The 17,966-nt window shown below is 38.4% G+C and overlaps 1 protein-coding gene across 1 annotated transcript; it reads right to left on the bottom strand.

Moving 5' to 3' along the window:
* Window positions 1–208: 208 nt before the first annotated feature.
* Window positions 209–17,847, bottom strand: crata (carnitine O-acetyltransferase a). The gene is made up of 14 exons (XM_088071499.1): window positions 17,574–17,847; window positions 15,603–15,899; window positions 15,303–15,421; window positions 14,045–14,098; window positions 12,517–12,682; window positions 11,719–11,893; window positions 11,270–11,448; window positions 9,916–10,016; window positions 9,598–9,717; window positions 8,310–8,432; window positions 7,145–7,280; window positions 6,069–6,131; window positions 3,716–3,853; window positions 209–2,834 (listed from the first exon to the last, which is right to left on the bottom strand). The coding sequence occupies exons 1-14, from the start codon at window positions 17,598–17,600 to the stop codon at window positions 2,619–2,621; spliced, it is 1,914 nt and encodes a 637-aa protein (XP_087927625.1). The 5' UTR covers window positions 17,601–17,847; the 3' UTR covers window positions 209–2,618.
* Window positions 17,848–17,966: the final 119 nt, after the last annotated feature.

Raw genomic sequence — 17,966 nt, 5'->3', positions numbered from 1 at the left:
CTCTGCTATGCAGATTTTGTCTATTCTTTCATTGATCTGTGAGTAACCCTACTTTATGTATATGCACTAATACATATCTGGTTTAATATCATCCCTCTATTCCACGGTTTCTGCTGGCATCAAACATGTCAGTAGGGCACTGAGATGATGCTAAAAGAAAGAGGTGCATCAGTAAAACTTCAGAAAAGCAGCCAGAAGGTACAGCAAGTGCTTCAAATGCATTTAATTTGGGAGGAAGTGTTGAACAATTTGAACATGCTTTGTGTTATTATGTAATTTTCCTGCTCGACTGTCCTCACAATACCACAGTCTTCATTACTGCATTCAGAATAATCACATCTCTTCATTTCAAGCTACTGCAAGCTGACTATCTTACACAACAAACATGGATGAAATGCTAACTGACCAATAAAAGTCGATCAGGTGGAGGCGTCTCTTCCCCAGACAGAGAAGTTACATTCGCTGTCTCTATCTGAGGAATATTCAGTCATTTTGCAGTTTAAAATGTTTTGATTCAGACACAGTATGTGGCTTCATTGCACAAAAACGAGAACATGATAGATCATTTTTTTAAACATGGCGACTTTCAACTGATAAAAATCAATAAGATCCTGTTTTTAAGACTCAATTCAGACTTTTCTAACTCTACTCTTGTATGACAGAAATAAACAGCAGGGGAGGACAGCAATGCAGAATTCAATACTGCCACCCGCTGGGTGTCATATGGTAGAAATTTTAGATATATAATATTTCTGTTCTTAATTTCTGACATTTACTAATGCCCCAAAAAATGTTTCTGCAGAAAATTATGTCACAGTGAAGTTGACCTTTGACCTATTAGATATGAAATGTCATTTTAGACTTTTATGTGAAGTTTTGTCATAATAAGTGCATTCATTCAGAGTTACACACTGTCACACCACACTGTCTGTTCCACCTGGTAATGACTTAAACTTATTCCTAAACTTGGTTTTAAATCAGTTTAAAGAATCTATTTATTTTGCACTTCTTGTCTGCACTTTTGCTATTTTTAATGACTTTTATTTTAAAAATGATAAATTATTTAGTAATCAAATGGACCTTTTACATCTTATCTCTTCACTCTTTATAAATCTGTATCCTTGTTATGTTTTATATTTTATTGCTCTGTAAAGCATTTTGAATTTCCCTGTAGTACCAAATGTGCTCAACAAATATAGCATGCGTGTCATGTCTGCTGTGAAGTTGAAATAAAGTGTCACCTAATATAGTTGTGCGACTTTCAAAATATGCAGAGGTCTAAGGCACGGAGGCGTAAACCAGATTGTGGCTCCATGGACAATCCTTTTCCATACAATCACCAGATTGTTCTGTTGACCAGTTCTGGACTCGAAAATATTATCAGAATTGACCAGTGTCGAAACAAAAATGTCTTTTTAAACAACTGTGCGCCATTTTTAAACAAACAGTGTGTGGGATTTAGGGGATTTTTTTTTTTTTAGTAGCGAGGATCGCAGATTGCAACCAACTGAGACTTCTCCCAGTTAGACTTTTTTTTTTTAGTTTTTATTGTTCAGGAGATTTTTATTGGGAGCTGAGTTATCCACAAAGTCTCTTGCTCTCCAAAACTAAACGAACATGTTGGTTTAAGCGGGCAAAAACATGATTTAAATCCAAGGGTCCTAAATTGCAACCACTCCTATACCGCAACCAGCTGAAACTGCTCCCAGTTAGAATTCTTCAGTGTTCATTTTTCGTAGGTTTTTACCTGGAGCCGAATTGCCCACAGAGGTCTTTTCCTTTCCAAAACAAACAGACCCATTGATTCAAACTGGTAAAAACGCTCAATAAAGCAGTTTCAGGTTAAAAATCAGTGTTGTCCTGATGCTGTTCGTTGCAGAAGGGCTTCTAACCACGGTGGCCGGCACAAACAAACGAAAACGTGAATGTCGCTACCTAGAGCCAGAGCTTGGTTTGTCCATTCTTGGCTACTGCAGAAAGATGGTGGTGCAACATGGTAATTCTCCACTGACAAGGACCCGCTCCCTATGTAGATATAAACAGCTTATTTTGAGGTAATGAAACCACGATTCTTATTGATTAGTGATTATACACTGAAGAAAGCATACTCATTATATTAAAACTCAATTTCTTCCAATATATCCCCCTAAATCCTACATGCTGAATCTTTAATTTAATGTGCGTAAATTCAAATAACACCACAGGAAAATCTAAATTTCTGATGCTTTTCTATGAAGGTCCACAAGCAGGATGTCTGAGCGCATTGTGTAGCTGCACAAAATATCATATCAGTTAACCCTAACCCAAATATTTTGTCCTTTGCCTAGGAGACTTAATCCTCATTGGACCGATGGCCGATGGGCTTTGAGATTGTAGCACGTTTCAATGCCTCATTTAAAATGCATGTTGATAATCAATATCCAGGTGAGAACCCTGGTTCAGACTACCAACCGGAGCTCAGCAGCCTTGCAGCAGGAGTGGGGTTCAGTCATTCACATGTTACTCAGTCACACTGAGAGTGGTTTTACCATCAGATCTGACTCATTAGCGCCGTCACTGAAACTGGCCCTGTCGCATCAACCTAATCTACAGAGAGGTTAGTAGAGTCTAAAGGAGCTTCACAGTTTGGCTCTTGGGGTTTGTTCCAGCAGCGTCCTCATGTCCAACAGAGTGTCCTGCATGGCCTGGGCCAGATGTGCCGAGTTTGTTTCTTTACAGGAGTTGAAAGAAGACACCGCAAAGTTGATGTGATCCTCCATGGGATTGTAGCACACGCCGTATCCGTCAGGTACGACTGGGCCGAAACACATGACGCAGTCAGTTTTGGAAGGTACCTTGTGAAGAGAGAGAATGTGGTGTTTAGTTAGTCAACCATTCCATGAAAACTGCTGAGTTTGGAGTTCAAACATTTAAAGGAAAACATGAAACAGTCATTTAGGCCAGAAATAATATCCGATATTTTATAATGTTTAGTTTGGATGACGAATGTGACAGCAGCGATCAATCAATAATTGTAGTTTTCGCTCAAATGTTTTCACAGCAACAAGAGAACCTGACTCAAGGCCCGTCTATCAGGACAGTCTCTGCCCTTGCAAACTTTACATGATGACAGCAAACTCGTCATAACACTGAGGTCTGCAAGGGCTCAGTCCATAAATCTAGAGGGTAGATATTTGGACTCATCAAAATATGCTCTGCAACAAAATCAAAATTCACCACTATTTGGCTATGTCTTTCTTTCAAAATAGTCTTTTCAAGCATGACATATTCACATCATCAGGCAAAAAACATGGGGAAAACAACTTCTGTTTCATTACATTTTTAAAATGTGTTTCAAAAATCATGATTTTTAAAAATTTGGCTGCATGTTGAGTTTGGTATAAGCATTGACCAGAGTGAGAAATTCAGCCACATTATCCTAAAGCTTTCCAACCTGCCAAAGGCTGATCTCTTGATATAATGAGAAAAGAAATTATGCCTGAGCTTGAAAAATATGATTCATTCTTTCATTGCAGGTCTGACATATTCTTCAAGCTGTACAGGACAGTATGAATTTAATTTGTGCATGATCAAAAATCTTAGAATTCCAAGGTTCAATCTGAAAAATTTCCATGGAATGACCCATGCATCATATTGTCTTTGAGGTCTTAATATTAGTTTATAGGAAAAAACATCTTTGCTAACAGGCAGTGGCAGTTTCAGGGCTGGCCCATACCTGACTTGTAGACAGCTTGTAGTGTAAAGCTTTGGAGTAGGCCGCATCGGTGTAGATAGCAGGTATGGAGAGCTTTTCTTCAACAGCCTGCATCTTAAGGCCCAGCAGGTGTCTGTCTATGGCCTGGCCACTGATCGCCTGAAGGGATTGAGAAAATGATCTATTTACAATATTAGTCACCACATGTTAACTACTAAAAACATAATACTTGCATTATTATGGATTTTTGTCTTTAAACCTGAAGTACAGTATTTCCTAACAGTTGGTCACTGTAGTTTTTAATCAGGCGTTACTCAAACAAAAGGAAATATTGCATCAGTTAGGGATTTGTTGGTGCTCTCGCATTTCAAGTATTTGTGACAGCAGAACAGTGTGTGTGTGTGTGTGTGTGTGTGTGTGTGTGTGATTAGGTCAAAATAAACTGCAGATCCTGTGTTCACGGTAATGACGGCACTTAGTATGTTTACATGAAGTTAGAAAAAGTGGAATTATTGTGTCAGTCCAACTAAAACTGGACTTTTAAAATCCATGTAAACATGTTAGTCTGACTGTAATCTACTAAATGACAAAACACAACCAGATAATTCAATTGGAAGTTAAGCTTTTCCGTAATGTAAACATCTCAATCCTCCCTCAGTGGTTAAAGATAGGGACTGTTCATCACTTATGAGGGGGGAAGGGGTGCTACAAAATGGGTCAGGCATTAAAAAAAATGTGAGAAGCAAAACAAACTTTTACTAATTAAAAATCTATATCGGTTCACTATATTTGATTCTTGCCTCTTCTTAACCTTCAACAACGGCTGAAGGAGGCAGCAGCAGAGCAGCAGCTCAGTGGAGTAAAATGACTGTTTCTCTCAGTGGAGTCTGGTGTTTTTGATAGAACGGCTTAAAATCCCCATCTTTAAGAGCTGTCTAACAGCAAGATAAAGCTGTGAAAATATTCTAAATATAGCGCACACTTAAACTGATATTGATTATTTTTTGTAAATTATGTGTTTTAATAGCTTTTGGACAACTATGGCAAAGAGGAAGAAGATATATCAGGTTGGAGATACACACAAAGTACTCTTTAATATTACCAGTATTGAGTGAGACCACCTCAGCCAAGAGCAGTGAAACCAGCTGCAATGTAATTCCTGCAGCCAGAAAGTGCTTATTTTTGCCACTGACAGGCTCTAGTTATAGCCCTGAATTATCAACCCACCAGACTCCATTTAAATAAACCATCATTTTGTCATTGTATAACACTTCATTCAAAGTCAAGACAAGCAAAAAAAAAAAAAAACATCTCTCTTAACACATCTTGGTTTGTCTTTCCATTGTTCCACCACTCACCAGCTCTGGTTCTGATTAAATAACCCCTTAATTCCTCCAGTTAGATGTGAAAATATGCTGGCTCTATACACTCTTAAATTAATGTACATTTAAATGGAGTGTTGGGTTTGTTAATTAGAATTGCAGGTTTTAGATTAAATGTGAATGATTATACTAAACAAAAGGGTCTTTTTTTTTGCTGTGGGGATCTTTTCTATTATGTTGTCAGACATAATGGAAAATTAACATTTTTAGTGGACATACATTGACGGTGCTCAACTGACCCTTTTGCTAAGCCCCACTCTCGAACGCCACAATCACATTCCATGAAGCTACACAATGCACATGCTGCTACATTTGTTCTAGGTAAGGCAACATAGTGTTGGGCAAATTTTTATGCAAAGTAACAAGTATATATAACCCCATACATTATGTCGGCAACATCGCGTATAACATCAGCTTGCAGCAAACTTCGCTTGGTAACGTTAGCTTAAGTCAGCTGATAGCTGCAAAAGTTATGGCCAACTTCAGCTTCCTAATGTTAGCTCACCATGTCATCTGTTCAGTCTTAGTCTCAGTATTTGTGTTCTTTGACAATCCAACATCAGTGTTAACTGTAGCAAAAGGTTGTAGTTAAAGCCTACCAAGCTGAAAACCATTAACATTAACTTAGCTGTAATATTACAAAGAAAGCAATAGCTAGCTAATGCTAGCACCATGCCATAATGAAGAACCTTTTGATGCTTCTATGAGAAATAAGGCGCCTCTGTCCACAAAAGTACTGTATATCTTCTTTGGATTTGTCTTGACACTGACAGCTGCCATTTTTACTTTAAGCGGCACGCTGACTGTTTGTCTAAGACAGTGAGCTAAAGGGGCGGGGCTTAGCAATAGGTCAAAAGCCCACAGGGATTACATTGCAGCCTATTTCACTGCTGCTGGCTGCAGAGCTCTCTCTCAATACTAGACCAATTTTTAAAAAAAGTAAAACATTTAATTTTTAACTCTGAACCAGTGCTGTGGCTGTGAATACTTACCATGTTAGTATATGACCTGTGTGCTTTGACAGCTTTCTCCATGAGATCAACCTTTTCTGTGTTCTGTGAACAGAGAAAAGGCAGCAGGAAGGCAGAAACAATACAACACATCTTACAAAAGGTTATTCTTGGCCAGTGTTCATTTGTCAATTTGACTAAAAGCTTGCTGTCTTACAGCACCAAAAGAATAATGTGCACTCATCATCACATCATCACTTGGTGCAGGGAATATATATCTTAATATCGCTGTTTTAACTGAAATATTTGGTGCAATATTTCAATTACAACAATTCTCTGTGCAATTATTCAAATGTGCAATAATCCTCCAAATCCTGAATGTAGGCTATACTTAATATGTGACAAATCTTGTCTACATTCTTATTGTTATTCTTGCTTATCTTTGTTGTGAATTGTTGGAGCTTTGCAAACATATTTATATTTTTATATTTTAACATACATACTGGTTTTATACATTGCATTGTAGCATAAGTGCACAGTTTTATATTTTACACACCCAGCACATTATCCATATCATAATTTAAATGTTCATATATTACTTCTGTCTATTACTGTATTTGTTACATTTATATTTTTACACACTTACATACTCAGTGAACTACATACTTTATTTTTTTATTTTTATTTTACTTTATTTTAAAATATTCAAATATTTACATAATGTGCTAATTGTTTACTATTACTGTATTTACATTTGTATATTTAGATTTTTATATACTTGTGTACTTGTATACTATGCTTAGCATCTGAGTGAACGAACTGCAATGTCCCCTCAGGGATCAAAACAGTATTTCTGACTCTGATTTATCTTCGGCTTGATCGTCTTTTTGAGAGGTTTCCAGTGATCTCTTTATTCAATTGTCAGAGGCTCAGTGCTCATGTTCTGTTGCATAACTCACAGATATTGTGTGTGAAGTTCTCTTTGAACCTGACTGTTATACTGTACGTAAAATGCTAAGGTTGATTGATAAAGCTCAGCGTTACCATGTCAGAGAGTCTGGGCTGTAATCAAAGTTGCTGCATACACAAGAATATCTCTTTCAATTTTCTTGACAGACCTGTTTGCTGGGGTCATCAAAGGCCTTGACAAAAGCGGCCGAAGCACTTGAGGCTGACCGGATTGTATCTGTGCGGCCCAGTCTGAACATACGCAGGGAGGCACTTTCATATGTGGCACAGCAGCGCTGGTACATCCTGCCCACACAAGAGGAAGGAGAGACAGTGTGAGAAAACTGTGTGCTGGTGGAAACATAACTTCTGTTACACATAAACAGCTTTGTTTGCTTACATTATCCAGGTTATTACATTTTTTTTAGGTCAGTGGGAAAGACCTGTTATTAATAAGAAAAAGATTATTCTACACAATCACACCAGTTTAAATTTTAAGACAGTTTCATTTTTAGGTCAACTCTTTATTCTGTTTAGGACAACGGATGTAAACATGGATTTGAGTCACAGTGCAAAAATTTAGAAGCTCCACAGATGGTTCTCAGTTCATATGGTGACTGAATTCTACTTTAAGGTATTTACGATTTTTATGAATGATATCCTAAATAACATAAATATATACTGTCACCTGTGAGGAAACATTTCATTTATAATCTATTTTTCTTGCAGGCCTTAATATATTGATCCAAACATCACACAGGATACAATAAATGACAGGCAGTCTGAAAAATTTACTCCACTATAGCCCTGCACTCCTGTAACATTGCAGGATTCACAAAGGACAGAACCGGATATACGAAGATATACAAAGACATGATCTGTTCTCTCTGTATCCGAAATACTGCCAAACAGCAGATGATTATGGTTGATAAAGGATGATTTTTGTTTTGCCCGTCTGCAGTTGCAAAATTCAGCATAGTTTTTCCCAGGCTGCAGCCACTGCAGCGTGCACAGGCTCTAATTAAGTGGAGGCTGGCTGTTAGTTTTGGGAACACTTTATATGCAGCAGAGTTTTCTATAAGTGGAGAGCACAACATCATCATCATCATCATCATCATCATCATCATCATCGCAGTTGATCGTGTTTATTTAACAAGAAAGAATTAAGAAAGAAATAAAGATTAAGAACCTGAAAAATGGGTAAATGTATTTCATCTCATTTAATGAATACAAGAATTTCTGACACATATAGACTCTGATCAAGGTTTTCTTAAAAATGTTTTTAATGTAAAAGAAAAGATACTTCCAGCTCCACACCACTTTTCACTATCTCACCTGTAGTAGGCCAGTTGTAGTGCGATCTGTATGAAAGCATCAGGACTCATCTTGTAGGTCTTAGGGACGTTTTTCCCAAAGTGGCTGAAAATGATGACTCTCATGTCCAGGTCTTGGGCCAGTCTGTGGAGGGAGAAATGTGAGACCCACTCTGTCTCTGTGCCTGATGACATGCAGTGAAAATGTAAAAACTAGGGCAAGGCGCTAAATCGATTTTTACGATTAATGCCAATTTGTGGTTTAGATCGATTTTTAAAATGAAAATCTAGATTTTCTCTTTAACTTCCTCCGCTGCTCCCTTTGGGCTTCTGTAGTTCTGAGTGGCCTACGCCCTCAACCCGCACTTACGCCCTAGAGATACACACAACATGATAGCAGTCTCGTCAGTCATTTGGAACTGGTTCGGTTTTGTGGCGTCAGATCTGGAACAATCCACAGTCCACTTAAAAGTTTGTTAAAAGGCTGTTGCAACTAAAGGCAACAGCCAACATTACTGGAATACTTTTCCAATTGAGTCTTGCATGACAGACCAGCTGCAAAGCTGTTACTGATGCAGTCGAGTCGAGCTGCATATCCCTAAAGATACGGTGCCCACATATACAGTAGATAAGCCTGCAGATTTATCCACATGCTGAAAACTATCCGCCCCAGCTATGTGCTACCAGCCGCCCTGCCTCATCTGAACAACTGTACATGTGAAAAGATCATTAGAGAGCTGGAGGGGATGTGGTTTGACTCCACTACCATAGACCGGTGCTCCAGTCATTTCAACACAACAACATTATTTGTTAACACGGAACTAACGTTGACTGACAGTTGTATGAATCAGAATTGGTCATTTTCAGTACTCGACTGTTCCAACTGCAAAACTGACTTGAAGTCCTACATTTTTCAGTTCGCCTTTGTTAATTTAATGCATTTTATTTATAGGCGCCTTTCTTGGCACTCAAGGTCACCTTACATTATCAACATAAAAGCAGACACAATATTAAAATGACAAAATAAAATATAGAAATACAATAAGAAATTAGACAATGCAATTGTGATCAGAGGGAGTAAGCCAGTTTAAACAGATGAGTTTTGAGTTTGGATTTGAATGTGGTAGTGAGTCTGAGTTACGGAGGTCAGGTGGGAGTGAGTTCCAGAGCTGGGGAGCAGAGCGGCTGAATCAATTAAAACTGTAAATTGAGCTTGGTGTGAAAAAATTGTATTTCTAGGACATATTGCCCAGCCCTAGTAGAAACACTTATTATAAAGGTCACAGAGTGTTTTTAAAATCTGCCCTCACTTGTTCATGGCCTGCTTGGCTTCCTCAATGTCCTTCTTAATCTCAGGCGTGATGCTGAAGTGCAGCTTCTTGGGCATGGGCAAAGGCACCATGGGAGTCCGCACCATCTCTGGCTTCCTCCTGTTACCACCAACACGGCAGAAAAGAGACAACACATGAGATGGAAGAAAGTCATCCTTAATGAAGCCATGGTTCTCTGTCCATGCTCAGCCTGAAGCAGAATGTCACAGTGTCCTCTCTGTCTTGTTGCTGAACGTTCAAAGACGTTAAAACAAGAAGAAATCCAAACAGAGTCAAAATAAACTGTGACCCACTTACGTGTACTCTACAACATGGTCGATCAAGGCCACTATGGGTGGGCCTTCAGCCGGGGCATGCTCGTAGTTCACACCACACATCCCGTCTTGTCCTACAATAAACTGGGGAAAGATCAGACACTTTTACAAAACATAAACCACAAATTTGCATAACATCCACCTGAGGAATCTGTTGAGAAGGTCAAGTTACAGCCCAGTCACCAGAAGAAGAAAACGTTGGCATTGAACATTTCTGCAGCTCATGAATACATTACGTTTGCATTCTGCACATTTTAAATGTATGGTATCAAACTTCGTCCTCAGCAGGTGGAGGGGAAAGTGGATGGTGTGTCAGACCACAGTTTGAGACCAACAAACAACAAAAGTGGGTGTTTCTCTCAAGTAATTGCTGTTTCCAGTGTTTTAGACTCTAAACATGGGTGTTTTATGGTAACCCATTGCAGTGTTTCTACTGGGGATAGTGCCACGGATAGTTGTTTTTTGGGTTTTTTTTTTTTTATCCAGACAGCCCTGCTCTTCTAACAGGAATTGTGCTCCTAAAACCAGGTATTTTAAGCCAAAACATGAGCTTTTTCTTACCATAACCTAACCACATGTTAACTTCAGCACAGTTCACAAAGTTTCAGTGTATCCACTACGTAATAACATGCAAATGTAACACATCTGTGGTTTCAGAAGCGTACAATGCCAACATTTTTTCCAAAGCTCCAAAGTTATTACAAGTTGTCTCAAGTCTGTTTGTTTAGGCAAATCAAGTCCTTCTTGACTTGATGACTTAATATTATTATTATCATCATCATTATTATTATCATTTTTGATATTATTATTATTATTATTATTGTTATTATCATTACGCAGCAGTGAAATGGTAATTAGACTAATTTAAAACATGTCCGTTACCTTAAATAAAATATTTAAATATGGATGACAAAAATGTAGTATTATTATTATAATTTCATTATGCATCACTGATATGGTAACTGGACTAATTTTAAAATATGCCCCTATTATCACTGTTTTTAAGAAAATAGAAAATTAAATATTTAAATAATGACAAATGTTTTTGATATTGATTTATGGTAAATACATTTTTATAATAATAATAATAATAAAAAACAATCTTTAGAATAATCCATAAATTAGTTGCATTCACTGACATAAAAATAAAAACATAACATGCATAAAAAATATTATAATATATATTTGTTAAATGCAAGTGTTCAGAAAGAAAGTTAAGTCTTATGCTGTCATCGTGACCAAGAGCTGTGGGAAACATTACTCAAACTATAACTAATAACTCCTCTTTAACTAAGTGTTTTTATTATAAGTGTATATAAAAAGCCTGAGTGGGTCACCTGCAGCGTCTTGTCAAACCAGCGGTTGCCGCTGTTCCACTGGCTGCCTCCTCCATGCAGCATCTGGATTGCAGCACAGCTGCGGTACATCTCATCGGACCCCTGGGGCATCGCTCCATCCAAACACAGAGTGAAGATGCTCCTTTGGATGGCTGACACGGATTCTCTGTTGGTCTTATCTGGACACAAATCAAACATGATGTTCTTGTGAAATCAGACTGAGACAGTTTACCTCATCTAGGTATCTAAAATTGTTCACGTTACTATCGTTTATCTCAATTTTATTTTGAAATCACTCCATCATTTGGTTTAAAACCTACAAATGCAATTACAACCTATTTTCTGAATCAAGCTTTGCATTCTGCTGTTTACACTGAAGATCACTCTCACACTGCTTTCTATGAAGACTCCAACATCCCTTAGCTTGGTGTCGGTGGTCTTTAGCTCACCCTGGTTAAGGTTGACGTAGGCTTTGCCCCAGGAGTCTCGATGCTGGGTGGTGAGGATGCCCACAGGCTCTGTGTTGGTCTGCAGTGAGGAGCTGCAGATCCTCTCCAGCTGAACACACAGCTGATCAGCTGTCAGTGGAGTCCCGTCGCTGTTGTACACGTCCAACACAAAGAACTGATTCCAAGAGGAGAAAAGACAAGCTAGGATCAGTCGGGTGTCTCTTTTTTAGATGACAGATGTGAGTTTATGGCTGGCGTGTGACTTTTTTAAAAAAAAAAATCTAAAACAAAAATAAAATACTAGCTTTTTAAGTTGTGTGTCCCTTACCTAAGCCAAAACTAGGAACACATCCCTCCTCAGTGCTTACATTTTTAGTAATGCCAAACCCATTTTGCAGCATCCTTTTCCCCTTCATATGTGACAAACTGTCCCTATCTGTACACACCGATGGAGGCCAGAGCAGCGGCTATGAGCATATGCAGAGCACCAAGTCGTCTTAAATTTGACTGAGGTGTTTTCATGACAGAATAGCTCATCTTCCAATCAAATTATCTGGGTGTGTGAGTCCAATTTTGCGAAATGAATGTAGTCCGATTTTAGTCACACTGACATGTTTACATGTATTTTAAAAGTCCAGCTTTAGTCAGACTGACAATACTTTGACCTTTTTCGAACACCACGTAAACGTATGTTCTTCATGAGACAAAGCACTCAATTGTCAAAAGTTTAACTTGCTTTGTGATACATGCCCCAAGTCCCATAGAAGATCACAAGACACAATAAGTGGGACTCATCACCTGAAAGTTATGGACCACAGTGATGTGTTTAGGGGGCCTGGAGCTCTTGGCGTGGTTTACCACCGAGTCTCTCTTCAGACCAGGGATACGGCAGGACGACAGCACTTCGTAGTACTGATTCATACAGAGGGCCTTCCCTCCCAGATATTCAACTGGTAGTGTCTCACTGCAAGAAACATGTTAAACATCAACTCAGCCACAATGTAATTTACAATATTCTGCTACTGACACTGACTTAAGCTGCTAAATTCAGCTCATCTCTGACACACAGTGAAGACTCAGATAGTAACACTATTCTAATTTTAGGTTTTTCTTTTTTGAAAATTAAAATATGTCTGGAAATACACATTAACATGAATCCAGCATATTATTAGCAAAAAAAAACTGGCCTGTTCATAAAAAATAATAATAATAATAATACACAACATTGATGACATTGACCTGTTACCCACAAATCCCTGTGCAATCATGTTAACTATCTGTCGCTAAATCACTGTGCAGCATCTATCAATAACAGAAAGGTTAACTACTTAGATTACAGTTACATACTCATATGAAACATTGGCCAATTATCTGCATTATTATTTTAGGTGTTTAGGCAGTCTTGTGTGGCATAATCATAGATATGCAAAAGGGCCCCACTGTTTTTACATAGGAGTGAGACACACACTATCTGTTGGTGTTTTTTATAGACTTTTGCATCTTTTTGTGTCTCTTTGTGGTCATTTTGTGGTTGTTTGGTAGTATTTCAAGGTCATTTTGTGTCCTATTGAGGTCAGTTTATTTATTTTTGGGTTATATAATGTGACTTTGTAGTCATTTTCTGTCTTGTGGTCATTTTGTGTCCACTTGTGGTTGTAAGGTGCCTTTTGTGCCTTACTGGGATGTATGTATGTATCTATTTTTTGTTCATTTTCTATCACTTTGTAACCATTTAGTGTCTCCTTGCGGTCATTCTGTGTCTCTTTGTAGTAGTTCTGTGGCTCTTTGTGGTTGTTTGTCCGTTTTGTTGTTTTTTTGTGTCTCTTTGCATCACTTTGAGGTCTTTTTGTGTCAGTTCGTAGTAATTTTGGGTCTCCTCTTTGGCAGTGCATGTTAATTTCAGTGACATTTTGCAAGTGAAGTCAAGGGGACCCGCTGACACTTTGGGTCCCCGGGTCCATGTTCTGCAGATCCGTTTAGTAATCAGTTCATGACCACAGTGGATTGTTTTGCAATTTTTAAAGCAAGAGACTCTGACATGCCATCCAACTCAGAAATAAACATGTATCTGCCAATAATTATTATGTTTACAGCCTAGTATTATATGCACCATAAAAACATGTTTAAACATGGCACTTAAAGCCACCCTACAAGTCATTACAGGCCCAGTTAATTTGCCACTCAATTTTATATGATTTAAGTGGTAGGGGGACCCGTCTCCATTTCTCTTTCAGCTGAGAAGTCCTTGGCATGAAAAACATTGAAACTCCAAAACAACTAGAAGCTAACAGACAAAATAACAGTATATTATCAGCACAGTACTCACTTGTCAATCATTGTCTTAAAGTCCAAAACACCAGTGATCAGTTTGGCAGCAAACCTAAAAAGACAGAACAAGATACATTGTCATTTTAAATATTAACTTCTATCCTTATGATCGTGAAATAATAAAAGTGCATTTTTGGGCTGAAAGTTTGAACATTGCACTTTTTGATTTGCACTTTCTGATCTCATTTAAAAAACAAAAGTGATCACGGCACAATGGAGCAGCATGATGTGGATGAAATACAGTATGTGGTGGTAATATGTAGCAAAAAGTATTGAGACAGATCATACTCAACTTGAGTTGTTATGGAAACAATAATGTGCAGAAGTGGGCCACAGCTCAAAAATCTCTTTCCTGTGTACATGCAATGATGCATGTAACATTTTTAAATTAAATGCACCATTTTTTTCCCAGCACTGTTTGGTGTATTCTTTTTCGGCACTTAAGTTTAGGAAACCTCTGAAGAAAAACAGTGCTTCATTGTGAGAGTTTAAAGAGGAGGACAGATACAGTGTGTTACAATTTCAATTGTGTTACAATTTCATATGAATTGACTTTCTTTAAACAGTAATGTACAGTGAAACTACTTCAAATTGTATATGGTTTTAGAACATATTAAGAAGCTTCTCTGCAAGTCTAATGTGATTCTTTTCATATTTGGACTTCTTTGGTGACATCACATCATTCAATAAGACTCATTTAACATATGTGTAACATTATATTGCTGTAACACAAGTCTTTCCTTCCTTTTTGGCTGCTCTAAGTACTGGTACCATTACAGCACGAATATACACACATCAAAATCCAAGCTGTGGCGTTACCAAATGTGTTTTCACTGCATGAAAAAAATGGGTGTGTGGCGAGAGAGAGTGTAAAAAGTGTCAAATGCTTTATGGTCAGGGTGAGATACGTAAGAGTTGGCAGCCCAACACAACATATTTTCTGTACTAAGTTCCATGCACAGGCGCATGTAGAGCTGAGAATTAACTGCAAATCTTGAACTTTACATGCACTGCTGTATATATGCATTTGGTATTTTGAGCCCTGAATGGATCAAACCATTCATTAAGTTTCAGTGAACCATGTGCATCCAAATCTGATAAGCTCAAAACCCTATCTGGCATACTGTGTGTAATGGATTTGTCTACAGAAATACCAACACTGCCATCTGTGGCTTCTTAAAGAATTCTTATCAAACAGTTGTAAATGGGTGTATTTGTGGAACAGGGGGAAATGTGTCCACTGTGTGTGCGATCACCTTATTTGTCCCTGTTTGTCACTGAAGTTCATGCGGGGCAGGACCAACCCAGGACTTGAATGAACCACCACAGGCAACCGGTAATCGAGGTAAGCAACCTGCACCCACCACTCTGATAACTACAAAGACACACAGATACAGACACAAGAAACAGATCAACATCACAGCAGAAAATTCAGTTTATTAAAAGGAAATCAGTCACATGTCAATGAGGTTTTCAATTAAATTGGGTAGAAAAAGAGAGCAAACAGGATGTGTCAGGGTGGTTTTTATATCTTACATTAAATCACAATACTTTACCCAGTTCTCTGTCTTCTTTGCTCTCTTCTCCAGGCTTCTCTGAAGTCTCTCTCCGACCCCTCCCGCCTTCTGAAACTCCTCCACCAGCTCTTTCGTGTGCTTCAGCTCATCCACCTCCACGATGGGCTCCAGGGCACTGATGTAGCGCTCGCAGGTCTGCTGCAGAGGGGGGACGGGCAGATTTGGCAGGCCTCTCTGGTGCGTCAGATATCTGCCAGTGACCCGCGTGGCTGATACAGGCTTCACCAGGTGACAGGGTTTCACAAGGCCACAGGGTTTCACCATCCCCACCTTCACCTGAGGGACAAAAGAGTGGACATTAAATACAAGTTTCAGGTGTCATTTTGAGAGTAGCATTATTTCCTCAGACAACTGTGAAAAATAACTCTGCAACACTGACTGATGGAAAGGTAAAGCAGTGAAAATACTCTCAATATAGTGTACACTTAGACTGATATTGATTTTTTTAAGTGGGACTTTGATTTAGTTGGCAAAAATAAGTTTTTGCTGCTGACCCCTCCACAGCAGTAGATTGTGTAGCTTCCATGTCAGACTCCTGCCTCCTAAAATCTACTGAGTCTAATACACCGATTATTGATAAGCACAAAATACAGCCCCACATCAAAAAGTCAAAACTAACATTTCAGTGTTTTGTTGCTGTTTTTGTTTCATTTTTTCTGTTAATCCTTATGCCCACTTTAATATAACACACACTTGTATCACTCTGTGGACAAAATGCACTTTTCAAAATCAAGCTTTAAAAAGTATTATCTTATATTAATATGATTTTCTACTTTGATTTAGTTTATTTTTTTAACCAACACGGGTCCTAATAACAAATATCAAATATTCATCAATTTTCAGAATTTCAATCCTTTAAATGCCAGGTTTTTGGCATGATCCCACTATGTCTTTAGATGAAAAAAAAAACACAATGAAACAAATCATTTTCAATATACTACATGCAAAGTTGTTTTTTGGGATTTTTTTTTTTATTGATCACAGCCTGGGGTATGTCATATGTTTCTGGGTGTTTCACCAAATCGATAGCCAGTGGTTTCTTAAATTGTGACCCTATTCAAAACCAATTGAAGTATATTTTTGGTAGCAGTTCTCAGAATATGTGGCCACCCTAACAGTGACATGTCACCGGTGGAGGGCAGCATGTGCTCACTTTAAATTTTACATCGCTATGAAAAATACCAGCAGGGGCAAACTCAAATAAGTGTTAGGAAGAAGTAAATGGCAATGGTAAAATGAACAGCAAAAATATCAGGAGCTTATTTCCCATGCTTCCCAGTGCTCGTGCGACCTATAGTCAGATTAGACTGCTGTGTTTTTCCAATCAAACGCTAAATGATTCTGTTCTTAAGACTCTGACGATCAGGCGAGAAACACAACAATGAATTTTAAGCATCTGCTTGTGTTGTGAAAAATAACAGATCCGCCACACAAAGAAACAGCTGCCGTTGATGTTGGCGTCATAAAAACGGGGCCACATTTACCCTAAAGCCTTTGCATGTAATCTTAAATCGCAAATTATATTTAAATGGTCTTCACATATGTTACTGAACGCAGGTGCACTCATATTAACGTTATGCTACTGTCTCCAGACCAAGTACAAGTCAATATTATAGTCTCGGTCGCGCCTGTCCTTTAGTGTCATTTAGCTATATTCAATCTTAGCTCGCGTTAACCATAAATTCACCTTTGACCCAGTTAGCTTAGCTAACTGTTAACTATTGCTAACGTCACTTGAGTTCATTGCGAGCTAAGTTAGCAAACTTTGCTAACGTTAGCAAACATTCCTCTACCATCTCATTAACGTTTACTAACTAGCATTAACTGACAAAGGCTCTGTAAGTTGTTAGAAAGACTACTGTATTATTCAGTTTCAATAACGCTGGTTAAAATGGGCTTTTGGCCAGTGTAAACAAGCAGACGGTTGTTTCTAGAAGGTACGTTACTTACCATGGTTCTGCTGCAAATGCCCCACATTCTGTCAAAGTAACGCCCACTGAATCAGTCACGGCTCCAAGTCCAGCAGAAAGGAATGGCTTTTAGCTAAAGCTAAGTTTTTGGGTTTCTTTGCATCGGGGTCTTGTCAGAGCCGCTTCAGACAGACATACTAGAGGCACTCGTGACTTTACAGCGCACCGCACAACGCAGCTGCTCAACACAATCGCTGCAGGACAGAGCGTGCAGCTGTAAGAGCAGGTTACCCAGCTGTCTCAAAGAGGGGTGGATGTGACTTATAATAGTCGCTGATCAGGATATGCTGCTTGCAGTGTTTGCAGAAATTAACAAAGCAGGATATGGCCAGGAAAAAATGAATAATAATTATTATAATAACTATAACTATAC

Source organism: Plectropomus leopardus, chromosome 20 (assembly GCF_026936395.1).
Source record: "Plectropomus leopardus strain MGB_pleo_1.0 chromosome 20, ASM2693639v1, whole genome shotgun sequence".
In the NCBI taxonomy this organism is placed as follows: domain Eukaryota; kingdom Metazoa; phylum Chordata; class Actinopteri; order Perciformes; family Serranidae; genus Plectropomus; species Plectropomus leopardus.
This window is presented reverse-complemented; position numbering and strand designations above follow the sequence as displayed.

Excerpts from the sequence above, each read along its gene's own strand:
- crata (XM_088071499.1), bottom strand. The coding sequence starts at position 17,600 with ATGTGGGGCATTTGCAGCAGAACCATG. Across the intron at positions 11,894-12,516 it reads CTGTGGTCCATAACTTTCAG|TTCTTTGTGTTGGACGTGTA; the intron begins GTGATGAGTCCC and ends TCTTGGAATCAG. Across the intron at positions 9,718-9,915 it reads GACCATGTTGTAGAGTACAC|GAGGAAGCCAGAGATGGTGC; the intron begins GTAAGTGGGTCA and ends TGGTGGTAACAG.